At 42.3% G+C, this 25,117-nt stretch overlaps 1 protein-coding gene across 2 annotated transcripts in view; it reads right to left on the reverse strand.

Moving 5' to 3' along the window:
- Positions 1–25,117, reverse strand: part of Pde6c (phosphodiesterase 6C) — a 61,165-nt gene that overhangs the window by 31,988 nt on the left and 4,060 nt on the right. For both annotated transcript variants that reach the window (XM_008853091.2, XM_008853089.2), the window contains exons 2-14: positions 22,278–22,430; positions 22,084–22,173; positions 21,074–21,214; positions 16,229–16,303; positions 15,276–15,340; positions 15,110–15,176; positions 12,941–12,988; positions 7,518–7,667; positions 6,165–6,308; positions 5,001–5,069; positions 962–1,108; positions 619–726; positions 116–225 (exon numbers count right to left, since the gene is read on the reverse strand). In XM_008853091.2, coding sequence (XP_008851313.1) covers positions 116–225; positions 619–726; positions 962–1,108; positions 5,001–5,069; positions 6,165–6,308; positions 7,518–7,667; positions 12,941–12,988; positions 15,110–15,176; positions 15,276–15,340; positions 16,229–16,303; positions 21,074–21,214; positions 22,084–22,173; positions 22,278–22,430 — 1,367 coding nt within the window. The remainder of the gene's footprint in view (positions 1–115; positions 226–618; positions 727–961; positions 1,109–5,000; positions 5,070–6,164; positions 6,309–7,517; positions 7,668–12,940; positions 12,989–15,109; positions 15,177–15,275; positions 15,341–16,228; positions 16,304–21,073; positions 21,215–22,083; positions 22,174–22,277; positions 22,431–25,117) is intronic.

Genomic DNA, 25,117 nt, shown 5'->3' on the forward strand with positions numbered 1-25,117 from the left:
GCAGAGGAAGTGACTGGGCTGAGGGACAGGTTGGACAGGGAAGATCTTTCTTTCCTCCCCTGTCTCCCTCAAGCATTCATCAGCACAGGTCAACATCATGTATGTGTTCGCTTACTTCATTTGGTACAAATTATTGGTGCCTCTGTGGTCAATGTCATGGCAGAAAGCAGCAGCGAGCATGGCAAAAGCTTCAAGGTCTGTATAGTATTTCTTCAGTCGCCCTGTCTGGAAAGATACACAGAGATGTATTTATGGAGAGCAACACATCTTATACCAGGTGCAACTCATTTGCCTCCGAAGGAGAAGGAAGCCCTCCATATTTCCCCAGTAGATTAGCTTTATTTCTACAGAGTCTCGTGGCATTTGGGTGCAATTCTAAAACCTAGCAGGTAGCTGGATTTTCCTTTTATGAATTTCTGAATGATAATCTAGCCAGGTGATCAGGAAGATTCAGGACCCCGGGATCAGCTGCAGAAGAGCTGGAATTTGTGAGATCATGTCTATAAATGTCAAAGGACAGATCTGGCATGACAAGTCAGATTCATTTCTCGCCATGCTCAAGTGGAAAATATTCAGGGTTACAAAGATTTGCAATGGTTTCCAGAACTCTGTACCTACCATCAGCAAAGTAAACATGGTCTGCCCCACATTGAATCCATGCCGCCAGTTGTGGTAGGTGACTGAGCGGTACCCTTTCCGCACTGTGTACATCCATCTGGTAAGAACCTGTTAAAGGCAACAACACCATTCAGACTTTAGAACAGAATTCGAAACGCTAGGAGGTCTGTGACAAGCTTATCTAAAAAGATATGCCGGTCCTGTTGACAGAGTTTAAGCTGATGTACTTACAAAGTTAATGATAATTTACAATCCAAACCCAGCTAATCTTTTGAACTGCAGAAAACATCAGTGAAGCACAAAAACAGAATCAAACAGCTTTTCAAGGGAAATATCATCTGACCTCTACAGGTACTTTGAATTTCTCCACCACATTTAGCTCTAAAAACAGCCGTAGTCCACATTTAATCAATTCATGCTCTGTGACAGGTAAGTCGCTGAACCGGAATTCATATAGGTCTGCTGTTTTGGGATCTGGCAAGTCCTCTTTCTGTTGAAAGGACAGATTGTTTCAGATTACAATTTTTACCCCTTTATGCCTACATCAAAGGTAAAGAAATAACATGAAGGCCCAGGGAGGTAGCTCAGGGGGGTAAAGATGCTTGCCACCAAGCCTGACAGGAGAGAACTCCTGGTTGAACCAGCCTCTGGTCTCCACATGTGGACCGCGGAGCATGTACACACACACACACACACACACACACACACACACACACACGCAAGCACGCGCACACACACACAGACACACACACACACACACTAAATAGATAACTAGATAAGTAAATGTGAAAAAATTTAAAAGCAAATAATCTGATCAAAGAACCACAGGCAAGTCTGTGAGCCACACTGCCAGCTCAGTGCTTTCTCCCCAGCATGCTGCGGTCTCCTCTCTCTTCCTCCCTCCATCTCCTCCACTGTCTCTCTTTCCCTTCCTCCTCACACCAGCTCAACCCACACAATGAATCCCACTTGACAAGTAAAACTGAGATTCAGTGTCATATTTTGAAACTTTCTAAGTGGTGGGATTTGATTCTAAATCCAATTCTTTCTATAACACAAAATACAGTGTTTACAGCATTCTTACCCATTTCAATACTCCTCATTTTCTACTTAAGAAATACTAAAGAGCAGGCGATTGCTTAACTCGGCTCTCCCATATCTCATGTTTGCTCAGTGATGCTTTCCCACTAGACTGTGAGCTCCACAAGGGCGGGAATCATGCTCTTATCTGCTGCCAAATCCCAGAAGCTCAGTGCTGTTCTATAAGGGCATTCCATAAACCTTTGTTGAATAACACCACAAGATCAGTTGCCCTAAATTATAATTATATTTTAGCAGAAAATAAAGTTCTCAGAATTATGCCTGCCAGGCCCATTTGCAGTCACAGGCAGCTGATAAAACACTACTTTCATACAGGAACCATAGAATTGAATAACCACGGTTTCGAAGTCTGTGGAACAGAGTGACAGATAAGCTCCTCGTTGGGGTACTGGCAGCATACCGGCTCCCAGTGCTCACTGCTTCACAGGAGTCACACAGTTGAGGTCTAAAGACATTGAGGATACTCTGCCAGTCCACGTGGCTGTGACAACCCCTAGCCATGTCTCCTGTCTCCAGTCTAGCTGGTTCTATCTGCTCCTAGTGGGATTCTCTGAACTCTAATCAGTGTGATGGCTGGTCAGTATTGTCCCGCAGGCAGCTTTTCTTGGCTGCTCACTGGTATTCTGGCCATACCCGGCCTCTTTGACTTCCCTGAGGCAGCGTGCTCCTGTCCCAAGGCCTCACTGGGTGTGGTCCTTGCATTCCCTCCCATCTCTAGCTGTCCCTGTCACGGGTCTCTGCCTGGCCAAGATTTGTTTTCCTTTCAGGCCCTGCCATGGCCTCACCTCTAAGGCTGCACTATCTTCTGAACAAGGAATCAAGTTATGGTCCTTCCCAAGCCCACGGCTCATGCTTTATGAACATCCCCATGTGAGACAGGGGCTGTCCTCCCATTCCTATCTCTAACACAATGGGAGCTTCTTGAAGTAGATTGGAACCAGGTCATAGTATATTCTGCCCTCAGCATCTAACAGTTTCTTGTGTTAAGATAGATACATCTCAATCAGTCATTCCTGAATGATTGAAAAAAAAACTCAATAAAGGATGGAATCTCTGCTTCAGGCTCCTCTGCAAATCTCCAATGGCTGGGCATTAACTCTACAGCCTCAGTGAGTGGCCAAAGTGTCCTACAGAGCAGAAGGCAGAAGAGCATTTGTCACCCTGAGCCTGAATCAGAGCACTGCTAAGCAGAGGTAGAACTATACCATCCCAAGAAAGCAAGCGGGCTGAGCCTGCCCAGAATCAGAGTGGAGATGGGTGCATCATTCCTGTTGCTGGAAAATGATGCCAGGATGTTAGATAGCTCCTCTGACACCTGGTTTGCTAAGTTACAAAGTTTCACGTGGCAATAATTTGGGGTTAGTACAGGATGTTTTAGGGAACCCACAATATTCTGCTTGTTTTCCCCACTTCTGCACCACGGAGTTCTTCCTCCTCTACCCAGGCTCACACAGGCCAATCACAGTTTCATTTCACAAGAAGATGCATGTTGTTAAGGGGTGGTGAGAAGGTTCTGGGCCAGGTGTGAGAGTGTTGTGGTGCTCAGGGATGGAGCCCATGAAAAGGAGCAGAGAAGCCCTGGTGACATAAAAACACAGAGGGCGGGCCCCAAATCCTGGACAAGGGGTTAAAGGCCACTGCTCTATGGCAAAGAGTGAAGGGTCAGGATGCAAAGACAGGGACCATAAAAATAGGAAGGGGCAGGTGAGAGTGGGTCTTTTAGAAAGATTAGAAAGAACACTTCCATCACAGATTAAAAAGGGGCAGAGGAAAATGATGAAATGGCTAGAGAGATTGGAATTAAATGCATATTTGAATTTCAGTCAGATAGAATTCAAGTCTCTGGAATTTTGGTCACTATCCCTAGAGTTCACAGGATCACAGAAGAGTTGCATTGTGCATGTAGGGGCTCAACCTCAGTGTCAGAGCAAAATCAAAGACTATCCCGAACTAAATCTAAGACACCTCTCTCCACCTGCTAGAACGCAGAAGCCTCACTCAAAGCCCCTGCATGGTGTTAGTCACAATATCTTGTTCTCAATGAAAAAAAAATCATGAAGCATGCTTTAAAACATGACCAAGAGGCTGAAACCCAAGTATAAAAATTAGAGCGTCGAGAAGCTAGGGAGATAGCTCAGTTGGTAAAGTGTATTCATGAAAGCACAAGGACCTGAGTTTAATCCCGAGTACCCACAAAAAAACCCATGCATGATGGCTTACACTTGTAATTCCAGTGCTGAGAGGCAGAGTAGGGGGATCTTTGGAGCCTAGGATAGTAGGTGAGCCCCTAGTTGGAGATGCTGTCTCAAAAACAAGAGCAATAACAGCAAAACAAAGGTGACGGATCCTAAGAAATGACACTCAAAATTGATCTCTATCATCCTCCTCCTCCTCTTCCTCCTCCTCCTCCTCCTCCTCCTCCTCCCCCTCCTCCTCCTCCTCCTCCTCCTCCTCTTCCTCCTCCTCCTCCTCCTCCTCCTCCTCTTCCTCCTCCTCCTCCTCCTCCTCCTCCTCCTCCTCCTCCTCCTCCCCCTCCTCCTCTCTCTCTCTCTCTCTCTCTCTCTCTCTCTCTCTCTCTGTCTCTCATAGTAGAACCAGACTTAGAGGTGATTCAAGTATTAAGAAGGACTATTTAAGACAAGTATGATCAATACATTTTTAAATAGAAAGATAGTCAAATAGATAAAATGATGAAGTTTCCACACAGAGGTGGAGCTTTAAATTATTAAATTTAATTTCTAGAACTGAAAAAGGCAACCTCTAAAATTAAGGACAAATTTAAGGGATTTAACAGTAAATGGGACAGAAGGAGAGTTGGAGTCAATGAAGTGGAAGAGAAGCTCATTTCACCCAGAAATAACAGCAGTGGCCTGGTGGCCATCACAGCAAATCTCTGAATTCTTCCAGAAGGGAAGTCAACGACAGCATTTGGCCATTGCCCTGAGAAGGTCTGGGCTTAATCACCCTGGCCTGCCCTCTGGGATGGCCAGCCATAATCCAAAGCTGCTAGGCTAAACTCGGCCGTGATATCCCTAGATTCTGGGTCCCTCATGTAGTTGTCTAGGTTAGCTATAATTATAAATCATCTTTGTGAGCTGAGCTATATGGAGCAAAGACAAAGACAAGCAGGAAACCAAAAGATCAGTCTCTGGAAGAAATCTTTCCTTTTAGCTTTAGAAAATGTCAAGGAAGAAAAAAACCCAACATTTACTTGAGAAATGAGAAAGCGTGTTCAAATATACTCTATTAACAATGTGCCAAGATAGGTGGAAACCACTTACCAGCAAGGTGAGAAGCTGTCTTTCTTCACAGTCTTCAATTACACCTACATTTAACTTCTCTTTAAATTTCTATAATGGAAAAACAATCAAGACATGAAATTCCTACAAAAACTTCTGTCTTATCCCTTTACCAACAAAACCAGCTAAGACATATTTAAAACATGTTACATATTTGTTACATGTAAAAACATACTCTGGACACAAAGACACTTATAGCAAGTGAGTATGAAGAACAATACCAAAGAAAAATGGAGTACAGTTGATTTCTCTAGTTCCCCAAAGTGTTAACAGTTGCCATCATAAAACCAAGCTATGGGCTACACGTATACAAGAAATAAAAAGAAAGCTAATGGCTTACATATTTTCTAGTAGCTAAAGGCAGTTTCACATGATTCCCACGTTTTCTCCTCTTTATCCACTCAAACACTTAAGTCAAACGTCTCCTAACTCTTAATGGCCCCAGCTCCACCTCAAACTACACTTATATACACACTCTAAAAGCTAAGGAAATGTCAGAGATACTGGATATATGATACCATCCCCTTAATTTGATGTTAATCAGAAAATCATCAGTAAAAACCCGTTGGCTCCTCCACCCGTCATCCATGATATTGGTCTTGTTCATGTAACTTGTTTTGGTCAATGAGAATTTTAGTGTTTGTGATGTGAGCAAAAACTTAGAGGCACCAAGTGGTTGCTGGTGGTCCACAAAAGATGAGAGGCCATAGAACAAGCCAGACACAGTTTGGAGCCACACTCAGCCAAGGTCGAACAGCCTGTTCAACCCACAGATGCATAACTGTGGGATAGATGCTTATTTCTGCAGGTCATTGAGATGTTACAGTGGTTGTTACACAGCATTAGAGGATAGCAGCTGACTGATACATTGCTCTCCTATTTTTTCCTTCCCAGCATATTTGAATCTAGATGTCACTCCATGTCTACAAACCCAGAAGCTGTTTTTAACAAAGTGCTATTGTATTGTCGCAGCCTGGATTTTCAGGAAGGATAGCTCGCTGGACCACAGAGCTTCTCCTCCCAATCCTCCTCTTCTCCTACACTTAACCTCTTCTCATTGCTCCGAGTCCCACAGGTCAGTAGGTGCTTTCCAGAAGTTGAGATTAAATATTGCCTACTGTCCACAGGACTGGATGCCCCACTTACCAAAATAGACTCAATTTCATCCTGGGTAGCTTTTGTATGGTTCATGAGCATTTCCTGAGCAATATCCTTTCTGTTTTCCAGCTTATTCACTTTCTCATAGGTGTCAGTATTTAAGAGAGACCATCCAAGAAACTGGGTTAGAGTCTGAAATGTTAAAAAAGGTGATTCAGATTCTTTAAAGTTAAACACAAATTGTCTTGCAGGTAGCATCTGCAGGCTTTCCTATGGATGGTCTCCCACCACCACCAACTCCTTTCTTTATATAAAAAAAAGATTTTTATTATTTGAGAATTTCATACATGTATAAATAAATGTATTTTGATCAAATCCACCCCCATTCTGTCCCATCCAATTCTTCCCCCAGTACCACTTTTCCCTCCTAACTTCATACTCTGTTTTTAAACCCACTGAGTCCACTTAGTGCTATCTGTATGTGCCTGGGAGTAGTGCCATCCACCGGAGCACGGGTAGCAGGGGCACATCTCTGAAGAAAACGGAGTCTCCCTTCCCCAGCAGCCATCATTGCCACTAGCTCCTCTGCCAGGGGCAGGGCTTCATAAATGGTGCCAGCCATTTTCTTTACAGCAACATAAGAAACAAAAGGAATTTATTGTCTAGACAATAAAATTGACTAAGCTCTTCTTTTCAAAGTGCCATGCTTCCCAAATATTCTAGTGCAGGAAAGGATTTACAAATAGAATAAAATAAAGTCGAACCTAAAAATTAGAAGGTTGGGGCAAGAGTGGGAGAGGAGAGAAAGAAGGAAGGGAAGAAGACAGGAATCCTCGTTCCTGTTTGTGAAAGACCACAAAGAATTTGGGTTAAGCCAACACTTTATACTTTAATAGAAAATTTTGCAATTTTTAGAAATCTGGAAATAGAAATGTCACAATAATAACATTTTGATTATAACTGTAGGACAAATTTTTTGTTGTTATTTTTGGTTTTGGGGGGTTGTTTGTTTGTTGAGACAGGGAACCCTGGCTGTTCTGAAACTCCCTATGTAGACCAGGCTGGCCTTGAGTTCACAGACCACTGCCTGCCTCTGTCTCCCCTCCATCACCTTTTTAATTAATTTTTTAAAAAGTATTTTATTATTTTTATGTGTATGTGTGTATTGCCTACATGTAGGTAAGTGCACCCATGTCGTGCAATGCCTGTGGAGGACAAAAGAGGCTGTCAGATCCCCTGGACCTAGAGTTACAGACAGCTGTTAGTTGCCATGTGGGTACAGGAATTCGAACCCAAGTCTTCTATAAGAACAGCCAGTGTTCTTAACCGCTGAGCCATCTCTCCAGCCTTCCATCACCTTTTGAACGTCACTCACCCCTGCTACTGGGCTCCAGTGTTTACCTCAGTAATGTGCTCATCATGTTCATCAAAGGCTTTTCCGTCCTTTCTGTTATAAAATGTAGCGACTCCCACAATGTCTTCTTTCTTATTGACAATAGGCAGGGACAAGACGTTTTTAATGACCCAGCCGGTTTCATCTACTGGTCCTTTCTATAAACAGTAAGGGAACTGAGGTTACTTTAATTCTTTTACGTTTACATTTTAAAACTGTTATAGATTTATAAGATGTTTCAAAAGAAATGTGTGAAGTCCTGTGGACTCTTCACGCCATTTCCACCAATGGAAGCATCTTATGAAACTGTAGTACACTATCAAGCCCAGGAAGCAGACAACGTACAACCCACTGACCTTATTCTGTTTTCACCAGATTTATATATGTGCATTTCTGATTGTGTGTGTGTTTGTCCCTTATGGAGACTGCCAACCACTATTAGAATCAACAGAAATAGTCCATTACCATAAGGTACCTTCTACTGCCCCTTGACACCCACCCCTACCCACTTGCCATTTAGTTTATTTTTAAGTGAATCTTTGTGTCAGAACATGACTAGCAAAAATACTATGATGTCCATCCAGATGTTCCAGAACTAGAATCAGCTGTCTGTGTCCTGACACCTTAACTTTCCCCTTGTACCCTAGCCCTGGAGGTGGAGTTCCATACCCTTATGTTACCTTGATGTTTCTTTTCACTTTATCTGTCTTACAGTATTGTTTAATTAATGTCTTATATTAAATTCTCCCTGTTGTCATTCTTAGATAAGTTCTGTATTCCTGACTAATCCCTCAAGATAGTCTTTGTTGAGTTTAGAAACATCTGTGAAGATCCTATGATATACCAAGAACTAGGCCAGTTGTTAGTTATGAGAATGAGTAAACCACAGGCCCCATGTCAAGATGCTTGTATCCCAGTGGCAGGGAGTTCAGGAGTGGTTCTAGAAGTGTGACCCAAGGACCATAGGGCAGCAGATTTTAAAAAACATTTTATTTTTATGTTATTATTTTTTAATTGTGTGTATATGTGTCTCTGTGTGGGTTTGTGCAAATGAGTACAGTGCTCACGAAAGCCAGAAGAGGGCATGGGATCCCCTGGAGATGGAGTTACAGGGCACTTGTGAGCCTCCCAACATGCATGCTGGCAATCCAACTTCGATCCTCTGGAAGATCGATACAAGATCTTAACCACTGAACCCTTTCTCCAGTCCCTGAAACAGATTCTTTTCAGCCCGCTTCATAGTCCCTGGGAATGCATCTTAAACAAGCTTCCTGGGCAATTCTGCTGCCCTTGCAAGTAAGTGGACCACAGTGTGCATTTGCACAGTCTGTGGCTAAGGCAGAGGGAGCCAAAGACTCAGCACACCACACCGGTAGTCCGCTGAGCTTCTTGTGGTTTGTTTAGTCCTCCACTGAGGCTTAGGTTGCGTGTTGCCTCACCTATGAAGTCTTCTCGACTTTTCTAACCCATATGCAACTTGCATTTTCCAGAATTCCAACAGCACCTATTGCCTGAATCTCACAATTTAGCACCTAGATATTTTCTAGATGCTTCAGAATTGTTGGGTTTGGTCTCTGAGGTTGTCTTCTAAACATATCAAAGGCAGTGACTATTGCATAAACTACTAAATTCCGTGTAAGTAGTGGAAGAGTGCTGAACATATAATCGTCAATAAATTATTGATTATGGAAACAAATAGTACAAACAGCTTGTTTATTATATATTACTAGTCATTGTTTTTGGAAGGAAAAACAAAGAAACTAAACCTCACTTTATGGTTCCTAATGGTCAAAGCTTTAGAAAAAGGATGCAATGCACAGTGTCCTCAGGGATCCATGCTTGGAAAACAACAGAAATTCAGATTCTTAAATCATCATATGGACTAGGGACAAAATCACTAACAGGGCATATGTCACATGTATGCAAAATTACAGCCTTAAGCTGTGTGTGTGTGTGTGTGTGTGTGCGCGCGCGCGCGCCTGTGCATGCGTGCTAGTGCTAGGAATCAAATCCAAGGCTTTGCATATATTAGGGGAACACTTTACTTATGAACTACATCCCCAACCCTCATGTGTATTTCTTTTTTAAAAAATATTTTTTATTTATTATTTTTATTTTATGTGTATGAGTGTATTGCCTGCCCGCATGTATGTAAGTGCACCTGTGTTGCATAATGCCTTCGGATATCAGAAGAGGGCATCGGATACCCTAGAACTGGAGTTATGAACAGTTGTTAGCCACCATGTGGGTACTGGGAATTGAACCTGGGTCCACGGCAAGAGCAGTCAATGGTCTTGACCGCTGAGCCATCTCTTCAGCCCCATGTATATTTCTTAAACCTTCCAAAATAAGCTTTACAGACTGCTTCTGAATACTTTATTTGCTTCCTGTTAGTAGTCATTTGGTTTGCAATTACAGCTTTTGACAGCAAAGTGAGAGAAGAAATCTAAGATTCAGAAAAATTAGTAGGACAAAAACTTACGATGGAGACAATTTTATGCACTCTCCCTCCTCTCCTTGTGAATTGAGGTCACTTTAAAGGAAAGATCCCCTAGTCTGCTCCAAAGAACACTGGAAGACAGAACAATGACTTCTGTAGTCAAAGACGTCTACATCCTAATCTCCAGAAGCTGCGAACGTGATCTGTCACAGTTGATGGAATTAAAGTTACTGATCAGCTAACCTTAAGATAAGGAAATCACCCTGGATTTCCAGGTGGACCTAATGTAATAACAAGGAACCTTAAAAATAGTAATGAGAGCAGAGTCTGAATCACAGAAAGAACATATGACACAGCAAGGTCTGAGTGTGCCCTGGTTGGCTTGGAAGTCAGAAGGCAGTATGAACCACGGAATCCCAGCAGTCCCCAGGAGCCAAAGAGGTGGGAAGAAAGGAGACAGCTTGTCCCATAGAGCCTTCGGAGAGGGGCACAATCCTCTAACACCTTGATTTTAGTGCAGTACAAGCCATTCTACACCTCTGACCTGCAGAATTCGAGGCTGACACCTACTGTGCTGCTCCCAGCAGTAAGGGGTGATCTGTTATCACAGCAGTAGGAAACACACACGTTGTGATTCCAGGGAACAGTTTGCAGGGAACAGGTCTTTGCAGGTTTGCTCTGATAATTGTTAATTTTTGATCTTTGGCTTTTTCATCAAACATTTTCAGGCATAACAGAGAATGGTGGGAGTCAGGGTGGGACATGAGCAGGTAGAAGAGTGGGAAAGCAGAGGGTGACAGGAGGGTGGTGTTTTGGGAATGGTAGGTGCCTTATCCCATGTCTGCTCCAGGGAATGATGCCCAGGGGATGGCTGGGAGGGGAAGTGAGGAGAGGGCAGGAGAAAGCTGTTAGATAAAGACATGGTCCTACCTAGGTTAAAGAGAAGAGGATGGATGCAAAGGTGAGTAGAATCACCATAGACCAAAGTGCAGGGCTAGCAGGGTTTCCTAAGTCAGTGCTGGCCACCAGTAGAGTCTGGTTGTCTCCTAGGATGGGCTTGCCATGGTCAGTCATTGGCTAAGAGACAGGGCATTGAATACACAACTGCAGAGCACAGCAGACCCGGGACAGTTGGAGCTCTGACAAGTACACTTTTATGGGTACTACACTGAGGTTTGCTGAGGATCTGGGGGATCCCTATGGACGAGAGGTTTGTCCCACCACAGGGACTCCTGAGGCCCTGGGGAAGTCCCAGGCTCTTCCCAAGATGATCAGAAAGGCCACCCCCTCTATGTCCTTGCTCTTGCAGGAGCCACAGTGAAACTCGAGAGAAAGCACAATTCCTCAAACCTCAGTGATCACCTGCTTGTCCTGGGTGAGCTTCATCCCTGCTTTCTGCTTCTACAACAGCTACTTGAGGCTCAGACACTCAGAGAATCACTATCCCCTTCTCCTGTCTGTGCAGTCTGCCCTGGCACATAACTACTATAGATTCAGGAGCCAGGGCTGGGCAAACATAATCACAAGCAGGCTTTGGTTGCAGGAAGGAAGGAAGGAAGGAAGGAAGGAAGGAAGGAAGGAAGGAAGGAAGGAAGGAGAACTAACAGAAGCATAGAGTGTTTGTATGTTTCCACATCAGTAAGCAAAGGATAGGCAGGCAAAGCCAGGGGAAGCCTCTATGTAACCAAGCAGGTATGTCTGGGTTTCCCCAACATCTGGTTTAGTTTGCTTCTGGGACTAAACCACTCACACCATGAGGAAGCTGGCTTTTCCACGCAGGCGTTGATGTATGTTTGGGTGGCGCAGAGAAAGGCAGCCATCAGCAGTGTTTACTGGAGAGATGGGTCTCCTGACCCAGATGAGGGCTCTAATGTTCATGAACACAGTGCAACAAATGCCAGTGTGTAGAGAGGAGAGGCTGTGGTATTCTGTTTAGCAACTTCATCTACTTCTGCACAAGGGCTAGAAAGGGCTAGCAGAGATGACAGATGGTCCTTAGAGAGAATTAAATGAAGCTGGAAAGGGGAAGAAGAGCCCTGAAGTCCTCTAATTGTCTGCCTCATCTCTTTTCTGTTGTTGTAAGAGAATACCATAGGCCTGGTAGCTTATAAAGAAATGCATATTTCTCACAGTTATGGAGGCTGTGCTTCACAAGCTGGGAGGGGCTCCTTGCTGCATCATAACACAACCAGGAGCATCACAGGGTGAAAGGGCCTGACAGTGTCAGCTTGAGTCTCGCCCCCTCTCCTCATAAAGCTATGAATGTCCTGTGCTTACTGACTCACCCTCATCTATCTCAAACTACTTCTCAAAATATTCAACAACCTGAAATACCATCAACTTGAACTTAGGGATTAAAATTTCAATATATGAACACTAAGGGGACACATTCAACCACAGCAGCTGTGACAATAGGAAGAAGTGGGTTATCTAGGCCAGCAAGCACAGTGGGTTGGTTTAGGGACTCACCGTAGTGAGTGGAGGTAGATTCTCCAAAAAGTGAATCTCTGAATATTGAGGGGAGATAAAATCCAGGGACCCAATAAGAGCTTTTCTTTTGTAGATTCAGTTACAGTATGCTACAGGAAGAGCTGCTGAGAAAGCCACCAGTGGGGCTGGATTCAAACCATACAGTGCCTCCAGCGAATCATTCACACAAACATGGGCTATAGAGCACTAAATGTGTGTCAGGCTCAGTTGTTACCACTAGAGAACCACGAGTGGGAGAGAATGGCAGTATGGCACCCCACCTCTCTCTCATCTTTCTCCTCTCCAGTCCCTTCTTCCTTCACTAAGAATCTGCTTCTCAGCGGCCAGTGGTCCAGCCAGAGGAATAGGACTTGGGCCATGTGTGTGCCTGCTGACTACACCTACAGCACGTATGGATAGCACTCTCTGGACAAAGGGGAAGAGAAAGCACCCACCCCATCCATCCATCTATCATCCATCACCTAGTCCTGAGAGATGAGGCAGGGCCAGGGTTGCCCTTACCTGAAATGTGAAGTACTCGTCTGCAGGGGCATTCAGCATGTTACAGATCTGTGAAGCAAAAAGAGACAGAATCCTTCTGAAATATCGTGTGGTGGGGTCACATAAACCCACAGGGGAGGAGAAGAAAGGACACATTGGGTATGAGAGTTTCCCACATAGCTTTTGGCGGCTTGATAAACAAATCATTCACGCAGGCCGTAGATTAGGCCACACTTGCTCAGCTCATTGACTTTACCTCCTCTTCTGCTAAGTCATAACTGACATTTATATCTTGTCTGCTCCTCCCCACTCCCCTACCTCCATGGAATGCCCTTCAACTTCAAAAAAAATAGCTCCCCAGGCCAAGCTGAGGAGAAAGCTAAACAGAAAGGCTGATCTGCTGAGGCAAGTGTGAGCATGGCTTCTGGGGTTCCTTTCTTTCTTTCTTTCTTTCTTTCTTTCTTTCTTTCTTTCTTTCTTTCTTTCTTTCTTCCTTCCTTCCTTCCTTCCTTCCTTCCTTCCCTCCCTCCCTCCCTCCCTCCCTCCCTTCCTTCTATAAAGTCAAATCAAGATAAAAAGAAGGTGGGTATGGGCCAAAAGAAAAATGTCAGATAACTTTTTAGTTGCTCCAAGGTAAGGGTTCCCTCTAAGATATCGCTGTTAGTACTGGAATTCAGAGGTTATTTCTTATATCCATTTTGAGTCATTCCAAATCATCTGTACCTGGGGTCATATGCACAAATGGCTCTTAATACAAGATCATATTTTTCTTTCCACCAAAGTTGCATTAGATGCTTAAAATGATAGCATGTTGGGCTAGAGAGATGGCTTAGTGGTTAAGAACACTGGTTGTTCTTGCAGAAGACCTGGGTTCGAATCCCAGCACCTACGTGGCAGCTAACAACTGTCTGTAACTCCAGTCCCAGGGGATTTGACAGCTTCTTCTGACCTCCACGGGCATTGCACAACATGGGTGCACTTACCTACTTGTAGGCAATACATGCATATACATAAAATAAAAATAATAAATAAAAATTTAAAAAATGATAGCATGTTAAACCTGGATGGTAATGACTAAGTAAGTCACTCACTTGCATGGTATTAACATTCCCACTATAGGAGGCTCAAGTTGCCACCTATTTAACTATCTGCTCACAAAATTTCAGAAACTCTTTGCTTTTGAGGGTTTTTTTGTTTTTGTTTTTGTTTTCTCTCACGGCTCCAAGCTCTGTCAGCCCCAGGGCCCATGGTGTTTTCTAAGAGTAGTTGAAATGCATCAACTATTTTTACTCTTACAAACCAAAATGTGAAAATCTTTCAAAGTTTTGGCTTATTTAATTATGTATGTTTTTATTTTATTCTTTGAGATTGGTTCTCCTTGTGTAGCCCAGGCTGGCCTGGAACTAGCAATCCTCCTGCCTCAACCTCCCAAGTGTTGGGATTATAGGCAGGTACTACCACACCCAGAATTTTGCTATGTTCTATGAGCATTTATAATTTAAGAACTTGAACAATATTTTGTGCCATCCTTTAATTTCATGATCTAACTTGAATGTTCGACATTATTTCATGGACTAAGGATCCCTCAAGTATGGTTTTAACATCGCAAAAACCAGCTGATTCCTTTTTTCTGGCCTTTCTTTCATGGACATGTTTTTTGTCCCATGTTTTGAGGCTTCAAGAGAACATTTGTCACCAGATTAAGATCATGAAGGCATTTGAGGTAGAATTAAACTGATTATGAGTCATAGTCACTAGCTTTGAGTATCAATGACTTTAAAAAGATGTCTGAAATGTTTGTGGCTTCAGAGTAAGAGGCTGAGAAATGGATGAATCTTCCTCATGTTGACTAAATATTTTCATATGATTCCAAAGTCCAGGTTAACCTACATTGTCCTACCTAGATTATGCCAAAGAAACTGATCAACCCACCTATCTCATGCATTCTTTTTTGTTTTTTGTTTTTAAGACAAGGTCTCCCTGTAGCCCCAGTTGGCCGGGAACTCTCTATGTAGACCAAGCTGGCATCGATCTCACAGAGACCTGCCTGCCGCTGCCTCCCAAGTGTTGGAAATTAAAGGTGTTTATCACCCCAGTTTCCCTATCTCATAGCAGTGAACAGGGAAAACCCTCAGACCCTCTCAGTTTTATGCACTGCTATTTAGCATTTAAGTTTGTCCAATAACTTACAAATCCATTTTCAGCAACGTATGTTGGCAATCCACTAATAAATGTCCAGTGGTCTGCAGGAGGTGACCTTGGATAAGATTAGAAGAAAAATCATTGTTATATGTAGAAATGCATTGAGTGCAAAAATCAAGGCATAACTCCCATGACTACTTCCTGGAACACTCACGGAATCACTTTGATCTCTTCTTTTCCATGTAAAATGTAGTCAATTACTTTATAAAAGACAATTTCCTAAGAGAAAAATATTATGAGTCTAGTATTATTTCCCAAAGAAAATAATTTTCATTGAAAACTTTGTGCTTTAAAATTCTTATAACCAGCACTTGATTTCTCAGCAAAGGCTTTCTGTATAACATAAATAACTAAGCTATTCATTTACTACTTACAAGCTTGTAGTAAAGTCGGAAATAGTATTGATTGCATATATTCATTAAGAGTAGATTAAGTTTCATTTTAAGAAGTTGAATTAACCCAATGAGTTTGGGGGGAAATCTGACTATCAAATCACCAGCTACTCTGCTTTTATGTTTAACTGATTGCTTTTTGTTGTCCAGAAATAGCTGACATTAATAACTTCATTAGAAAAAAGACTCAACCCTTAAGCGCAAGCAGATGCTTGTAGTGGACAGCTCATCTCTCATTTGCTTCTCTGAAGAGGTGCCTTCAAAACAGAGGTCAATGGGTCCATTCTCAACATTGGAAGGGACTGGGCATATGAAGAACTTGAGGCCTGAACAAATGCATCAACTTCCATTTGAGAATGCAGTGGTGGAGAAGCAAACTTGTTTCCTGCCTCCTTGAAACTTGCCGATGAGTGTGACAGTAAACCTAACACAGCCTGAACCTGGAGTTCCCCATTCTGCAAGGCTGAAGAAAGACCCAGGCACTTCTTCAAAAGTTATGACTCTGATGCCTCCCTCCCTGCCTAGAACCACTCACCCACCAAGCTCTGGCTTTATGGAAAAGGAATCAGAGAGGTTAAATGAGTTATGTCTACCACACTGGATAGGACAGAGCTGGGCAGGGTCCCCCTGATGTTTCTTTCCACTATGTACTGCAGTCTCTTAGCACATACTACATGGCACCAAATGCAGCACTGAGGAGGATATGTGCATTTACCCTTCCATCTGGTGTCTTAGGTCCTTTATAAGGTTCAACTTCTCCAAGCTTGATTGGCCATTCATCATAGAATTCCTGGAGGCAATTAAATTTAAACAGTAGTAAACGAGCTGTCCCATGACCTTCCATATCTTATCTGAATTTTATGCACTTGTATACTTCATGCTACTCTACAAAGTTCTAGAATTTTAGGCCTAAGAAACTGTAATTTCCAGCAATACTGCTTATGAGCCTGTAGCTGTGTACAAGTTGTTTAACCTTTATTGCTCCATTAAACAGGGATGACACAACAGTTAGAAGGCTGTTGCGAGGATTACATGAATAATGTATGCCAACCACCTATTACATTCGCAAATAGTTCAAAGCACCTTGTTTTATAGATAACTGTTCTCCAGACATCTGAACTAAACCCAGGTGGAATGGGACACTTAGATACCAATGTCAACTGCCTTATTTAACTCTCAGTCTCCCCTTCTTGTTAGCAGAACTAATATGGTTTCATTTGTGTACTAAGTGGCAATTGCTCAGGGAACATGAGCCCTGCCCAGCCCCTAAGAGGTCTATAGGAAGTGCTTAGATTAGTTCAAGGGCGTGTATATGGCTCAAGAGGAGAAGTCTGCTGAGGGGCTACTGGAGTAAGGTGATCTGAGGGTGAAAATTGATGACAATGGCATGCCCTTGTAGCAAAATCATCCTAATCATATCCTCCTCTATAAAGTACCAGAGCCAGGGGCTGAAGCCCTGTTCACCTGGTCCTGTAGCTTTAGAACTTTAGAACAATGACTCTGAAAAACAACTGCCAACCATGTGAACAGTAAGAAATATAAATGAGGGGCTGGAGAGATGGCTCAGCGGTTAAGAGCACTGACTGCTCTTGCAGAGGACCGGGATTTGATTCCCAGCACCCACATGGTGGCTACGAACTGTCCTTAAGTCCAGTTCCAGGAGAATATGAAGCCCTCTTCTGACCTCCGCGGCATTGCACGACATGGGTGCACTCACATACATGCAGGCAATACACTCATACACATAAAATAAAAATAATAAAATATTTTTTAAAAAGAAATATAAATGATATAGTGTCAGTTATATTGAAACCCCAGACTCCAACAGAATTAAAGATGAGGAATGGGCACTATTTTGCAAATTATATTGAAAATGTCTTCATTTCTATTTTAAGATAATTTATGTTTTTCAGAATACAAAATATCAAATAAGTACTAACATTTATTATGTACCTACTATGTATTAGAAACTTCATATTATCTCAGATTTTCATAGATGATAAACTTAGTTTTCTGATGAGAAAGCCAAGAACCAGGAAGGTTAAAAACCTGCTGAAATGGAGAATGTCAGAGAGCTGACAGTACCTGACTTCAAGCCTTACTTTAAAGTTATAGTAACCAAGGCATCATGGTATTGGCAAAAAGAGAGACAAATCAATAAGTGGAGAAGACTGGAGAGAGCCAGACCTGCACAAACATAATCAATTGATCTTTGGCAGAGGAGCAAAGGCCACAGAGAAAAGCCAATCTTTTCAACAGATTGTGTTGGAACAAAAAAACACTCACAAACACCACAAAAAGAAAGAAAGAAAGAAAACGCCAAAGGAAAAAAAAAAGAAGCCCCCTAAAGATCTTATTTCTTCATTAAAAAAATAACTCAGGACGAATTACAGGCCTAAAGATAAAACACAAAACTATAAAAATTCTAGAAGGTGTCATAGGAGAAAATCTAGGTGAACCTGAGTTTGTTAAGACTTTTTTTTGACACAATGCCAAAGCACAATGTATAAAAAAAAATATTGGACATTATTAAAATTTAAAACTTCTAGCCAGGCATGGTAGTGCACGCCTTTAATCCCAGCACTTGGGAGGCAGAGGCAGGTGGATCTCTGTGAGATTGAGGCCAGCCTGGTCTACATAGTGAATTCCAGGTCAGCTGGAGCTATAGGGAGACCCTTTCTAGTAAACAAACAATAAAACAGGTGCTGGAGAGATGGCTCAGAGGTTAAGAACGCTGACTGTTCTTGCAGAAGACCCAAGTTCAAATCCCAGGACCCACATGGTGGCTAACAACTGTCTGTAACTCCAGTTCCAGGGGCTCCAATGTTCTCTTCTATCCTCCACAGGCACTGCATGACATAGGCGTACTTACACATAAGTAAGCATAACATTCTTACACATAAAACAAAAATAAATAAATCAAAAAGTATTTAAAACAAAACTAAACCAAAGAAATTGAAAACTTCTCTGTAAAAGTTGCAAGCTGCTCATAAAGGAGTGAAAAGATATTCCACTGACTGGGGAAAAGTATTTGCAAAACAAATATTCATAGAGAACTTTTGATATCCAAAATATGCAGTCTTGCTATGCTGCTCAGACTTGGACTCCTGAGCCTGCCTCAGCCTTTTGATTGCTGGGATTACCACATCTGGTTGCAAAGAACTCTTGACACTGAGCTATAAGAACACAACTCAACTTAAAAAATTGGCAAGATATCTGAACAGACATGTCATCAAACAAGATATACAAATGACAAGCAGACATATGAAAACAATGTTCAACATTACATGTGATCTGGGAATTGCAAATTAAAACAACAACGATACACCACTGCATCTCTGAAAATGACTAAAACTCAAAATTCAGGTACTTCTAACTTCTAGTGAGGATGCAGATATACAAAATGATAGTCATTTGGGAGGACAGGCTCGTGGTGCTTTATGAAGGTACAGTTTCACCATGTTGTACAGCAGTTGGCCTTTTGGGTATCTACTCAAGTGAGCTGAAAATATGTACACACAAAAGACCATGCAATGTCTTTGGCAGTTTTCCTCATAATTACCCCAAATTAGAAGCAACCAAGCTATCCTTCAATGTGAGAAACCAACTACTATACAATAGACTATCATTCAGGAACAAAAGGTAAGGAGTCAACCTAAGTGTCTATCAGTGAATCAATGGGTAAAGAAAATGTAGAATATCTGAAGAGTGAAATACCGTTCAGCCTTTATAAAAAGAAACTAATGTGCCATTTAAGACAGTGTGACTAAGCCTGGAGCACTATCTGAGAGAAATGGGCCAGGCATGGAAAGACATACATTGCATGATTTAACCTACAAGTGGAATCTGAAAAAAAAAAAAAAAAGCCAAACTTAGAGAAGTAGAGAGTAAAACACAGCTGCAGGAGGCTGGGCTTGGGTAGTAGTCGGGAAGGATAAGGGAGGATGTTACATGCTACAATGTTCCAGTGAGGCAGTAAGTTTGCAAGAGTTATTATAGGAAAACAGGGCCATGGCTAATATGCACTGTCTATTTCAAAACTGTCAAAAAACTAGAGTTTAAAAGTTTTCACTATGTAAAGTGATCAGTGTTAATTATTTTGATATAACCATCCCACAAGTTATGCGTATGTGAAAAATATCACACTGTATCTCATAAATGTGTGACTGTCACTTTTTTTAATTTTAGGAAATTGATTTTTTTAAATGAGCATCCAAAAAATTGGGCATGGTGGCACATGCCTATAATTCCAGTGCTCATAAGACTGAAGCAGGAGGATTGTCATGAGTTTGGGGCTACCTGGACTATATAGTGAGTACTCGGCTAGCCAGTGCTACATAGTAAGACATTATTTTAACAAGAAAAAAAAGCACAGTAGAGCAAGAATACAAGAGAGCCAAGGATCAGGTCAGTCAGGTTTTTGAACCAATACCTCCACCCTGCTCTCTCCCTCCACATCTATCCAATCTGTGTTTAACATTCAAGGTCATTTTAGCAGACCATGTCCATCCTTCTTTGTTCTTGTGCTATATTGCTTTTTCCTTCATTCTTTCCCTCCTCCCTCCATCCTTCTGTCCCTCCATCCTTCCCTCCTTTCATTCTTTCCTTCCTTTCTTTCTTCCCTCTTCCCTTCCTCCCTCCATCCCTCCTTCCCTCTTCCCTCCCTCCTCCTTCCCTCCTCCCTCCCTCCTCTCCTTCCTTCCATCTTTTCTTTTTTCTCTTTTTAAAAAACTTCCTCTCCTTATTCTTTCCTTTCACTTTTTCCTCTCCCAAACAGCATCTGCCTGTTTTGCAGTGTCCCTGTGCCTCAGCCTCCTGACAGACAGGACTGTTCTGCAGTATCTGATAGCATATATTTACCTCTCTTCACTCTATCTTTAGACAAATTGCCTCATCTCTTTGACCTTTGCCTCTATATTTCCTCCTCCTGTTTCCATTTCTTTCCTACTTTTATTATCATCCCAAAACCAGTCATTAGTCTGTGTGTTTTCCTTCGTTCACTTTTTATTTTCTTTCTATTTATACCCACAATAACTAATACGTCAGCGCACATAGTATTATCAATATCCCTTTCCTCCCTAAAATGATTAGCATCTAAAGGGGTGAGTGTCATATAGTTGACTATTGCTCTATTTTCATGGTGGGTCTACTGTTGGATGTGACTGTTGTGAAGGAGGGCTGGGAATAGAGCTTGGTGCCTTGAATACAAATCTTACAGAGGAAAATTATACCAACCTTACTATAGCTTCATCCCTCCTGAATATCACAGACACAACTGAAAGAAGAAAGGTGACCTGACCTAAATTCAACCAACTATCTAATTCCTGATGCACAAATCCCAATGAGTTAGGGAATAGAAAAGCCAAATTTTAAGCCCCTGTCATTTTTGCTGCAAATCACACACATTTATCTCTGTGCCATGCCCTTTTGGCACTAGTTCTTGTTATCAATCATGACTGATTATTCACACAGTGCATCCATTTTTCAATGGATCATGTTTCATTTGGTTTGTATTTTCTAGGTGATCTGAGGGAAGACAAGGCATATGAACACTGAAAACCTTCTCTTTGGTCATGTCCAGCAGTCCAATGGAGTACCGTTCACAGTTCAGATATGTTCTGACTGTGTACAGTGCTTTGTGAAATTGTCGCTCGACATCTGTGAGCTCTTCAAACACTTTATTGGCAGACCACATGAGGATCTGAAAGTGAGTATTAAAAAGAAAACAGAACAAAACACATGAGAGAGAGAGAGGGAGAGAGAGAGAATAAATTAGTTCAAGGAGAACATGAAGTGTATCAAAATGTATACATATCACTAGAAACTGCAGTTCTATTTTGAACCTCCAACAAACCTCACAGCTTCTCTAAATAGGATGATGAGCAGATCTTTGTAAGGCCATGGGTTTATAAAAGGGGAGAATACATGATTGGTCTCCAATGTCCAATGAGCAAGTGCTCTCTAATCGGATGTATAGAAAGTTCCTATGCAAACGTTGGTTCAGTATTAGTGGTCTATTGGCTGCCACTGATCCTTTCGGGTAGAAAGTCACACGACTCCTCCATGCATCTATAGCTGGTCAGAGCTAATCTGACCTGGAAAGTTGGAATGAGAAGGGACCTTAGAAGCCATTCATGCCAGTACCCACTTCTATATTATACAGATGGGGAATCTGAAGGTCCTGACTAGGAATATTACTTTCTATTCCTCTGCCTCATGCAAACAATGAACCACAAAAGAACAATTTTCTCCTAAAGTTACCCATGAACAAAGAGCTTTAAGTGAGAACTAATGACTCTTTGGTAGCCATTCCAACCATATAAGATAGATTCAGTAATTATCATCACTACATCATAAGTGAAGAATTCACACCCAGGACTAAGGCTGAACAAGTCAAGCCAGTTGAAAGGAAGGGAGGACAGGCCACAAAGGAACCCCTAGGACTAAAGTCTGGGGATCTGCTCCATGTGGCTTAAGCCCCTATGAAGGATAAAAGGGGTCTGACTTGTCGCTTTGCCTCCCCTTGTCAGAACAGGTGAGCATGGAGTGCCTACTGTCACCTTCTGTTACCTGGCTTCTCCGGGACTCCACACTGTACAGGTAGCTGGTGTGCTGTAGCTTTAGGGTGACAGAAACAAAGCTGAGGTACTTGGAAAAGACCTACAGGCCACAAAGAGGAACAAATTATGGTTGTGATACCTTCCTTAGTTACACAAATTTACTTCCCGTGTGTCTGGTTGGATGCCAGGGTTAGTTAGCATTACCTCCTCATCCTGTTTGGAAAACTCAGGAGCACTGACTTTGTTCACTGCCATGATCACAGCAAGGACCTCCTTGCCCATCACAATTGGGGTTGCCAGTAAGTTTCTCGTGACATACCCAGTTTGCTTGTCCATGAAGTCAGAAAAATGGCTGTTCTGAAAAACATATCCATGTGTTTTCCAAAATAGCACGGAATCACACAGCTGTAGATCTAAGACTTTCTCTCTAATTGAAATCCTACCAATATGTGACAGAGGTCTTAGGACAATGATTCTAAACAACCCCCTGATGCACACATGTCATTCTATGATGGCATAGAATGAATCTGTCCATTTTGGAATGCTCATTTCCCATCTGAGCAGAGGCCTATCTAGGTTAGGCTGAGGTTGGACAAAAAGGGAAGAGGTGATGTCACAACTTGGTGGAAAGTGAGGTGCTAAGAAGGGAGAGTCACAGCAGACAGTATGTTCAGGGAGGAAAGCCTCATGAGATCATGGCCATCATCCTCTAACTGCAAATTCAAAGCATACACTCGAAGCCAGCCAACTCCTACATGTAGTGTAACATAAAGAAAAAAAATCGATAGTCCCCTAAATGCTTTCCAGTATCTCCCACTTGAGGAATTAGGTGTTGACTGTATGCTGATCTCCTTTCTTTGTGCTTAGACAAAGGTGTCTTCATTTTTTATAAGTATTCCTTTTCTAATTTTAATTGTGATACTTTTGTGGTTTTTCATCTAATGCACTTTCCTCCAGAGAGAGGTATGTTGCTGTGAGCTCTTGTCTTCTATTCTAATTTTAGTTGTGATACTTTTGTGGTTTTTCATCTAATGCACTTTCCTCCAGAGAGAGGTACATGGCTGTGAGCTCTTGTCTTCTATTCCTGCACACAGCACTCCACACTACAGTTGCTCTGTGATCTCTTGACTGTCCTCTGCTGACCAGCCTGTTCACAGTTTCCCTCACTTCAGACAACATAACACCAGTTATTCTTGCTTTTGTTTTTAATCAGATGGATTTTCAAAGTGGAGACCCCTTTGGCTGGAGCAACAGGTTATATGCAGTTTTTATTTTTGCACAGTCATTTATGAAACATTAAAATTCTTGCCTCCCTCGATTGTATGAGATCATCTTGCCAATATGACACCAATGTTCTACCAAGCTAAGATCGTCTGTTCACAATTTTTTATTTCTTTTGAAAGGAGACAAGATGGTGGACCTTTGTAGATAGAACCTCCTACAGCAAGTGGGATTCTAATGCCCCAGAATGGCAGGGCTGGATGTGAGTCTGCAGAAAGACGCAAAGTCAAAGGCCTAAGAAGCAGTCAGAGGAGGCAGTTACCACACGCACTGCCATCTCAGGGAATACCCATTCTACACGGATGAGGCTCACAGGCCCAAAATGGATGTGGTATTCCTTTCCTAAATTAAACAGTTTTCACTTCTCTTGATCATACTTCTAAAATCAGAACAGACCACAGAGGCTGGAATTTATCTAGCTTTCCAAAGTGAAAATGTGAGAGAGAGTTCATTGGTGTATGATTTCCAGGCTAGAATTCTCAGCAGAAGCCAGGGCTGCCTGGCTGATGGCTCTCACAGTTAAGTCTGAGCAACGGTTTCTAGCTGTGCCGCAGATCCTTATTAGATCAACTGGATTCCAAGACCTCATTGTAACCTGTGGCATCCTAGTATCTGTGTTCCCCAGGAATTGTGGCTTTAAAGTGTTCCAGATAATTTTGATGTTAACTCAGTGTTTAAACGACTGCTTCAGGGGATCCCTGGAAATTGGAAATTGGTCTACTCATAACACAAATGCAGGACTCTGGGGGTAATTAGGTGTCTTTTCTTACTGGGATTTCTTCTATTTCCTTCCCAAAGTGGAACCGTCAACATCATTTCTTTTGGAGGCCCATCACTTCTTTTGACTGAACATGGGGATCTCAAAGGCCAAAGAAGGCTGTTTCCCAGTTAAGCTGGGTTGAGTATGCTGCCCTACCCATTCTCCTCTTTCTGGTCCCAAGGAAGGTGAGAGTGTAACAGCAGTGTGTAATGGAGAAGGTTCTAGAATCAAGCTTTCTGGGCTGAAACCAGATCCCAATTTCCTAGCTTTCTGAGGCTATGCTACCCTTTGTGTCCTTGTTTTATGATCTAAAAGTGTGAGAATGATACTGCTTTACTGCCTAGAGTTCATGGCGTAAAAGTGGAACAGTATGGTATAGACAGAGCTAAAGTGTTTGACACATACCAGATGCTAGAGAAACACTGAAAAGAGAAGCATGGAACTTTGGGGGCCAGCTCAGATGAAAAGTCGTTCCCTTTTGTAGTTACCATGTTGCTTCTAGTCCTAGCTTTTCTAACCAGTTCTAGTCTCTGAAGAAGTCAAATGCCCTTTGCAGGATACAGGCATCCTGTGGCCAGCAGCATCCCTCCTCCAGGGACCAGCACTCAGCCCTCCACCACGATGAGCCACCGTTCTTTACTAACTGATTTTTCTGTTATCTGCTTTCCGTAGCATCTTTACCCTCAAGCCAGGATGTCTCCAGACTTCTTTAAATTATTTCTCTTAACTTGCTGCTTAAATCCTGTTCCCTTCCATCCTCTTATCCTTTACCTATCACGACGGCTTTCAAGTATACAGGAGTCCTGGGTACTAAAAGAAAGAGTGAAATCCTGGAAATGTGCACCAGGAATTGGAACCAGACAGAGTTTCTTTCCAAATACATTTCATTTTTGTTACTACTTTATTTTAGATTCTAAATACAAGCGTGTATTCTTAAGTTCCCTTGACTATTTTGAGAAAGTGGCTTCTAAATTTTAAAATTAGAGCTGGAGAGATGGCTCAG

The sequence above is a fragment of the Nannospalax galili genome, unplaced genomic scaffold (assembly GCF_000622305.1).
Source record: "Nannospalax galili isolate Female #2095 unplaced genomic scaffold, S.galili_v1.0 scaffold1027, whole genome shotgun sequence".
NCBI classification, from domain to species: Eukaryota; Metazoa; Chordata; class Mammalia; order Rodentia; family Spalacidae; genus Nannospalax; species Nannospalax galili.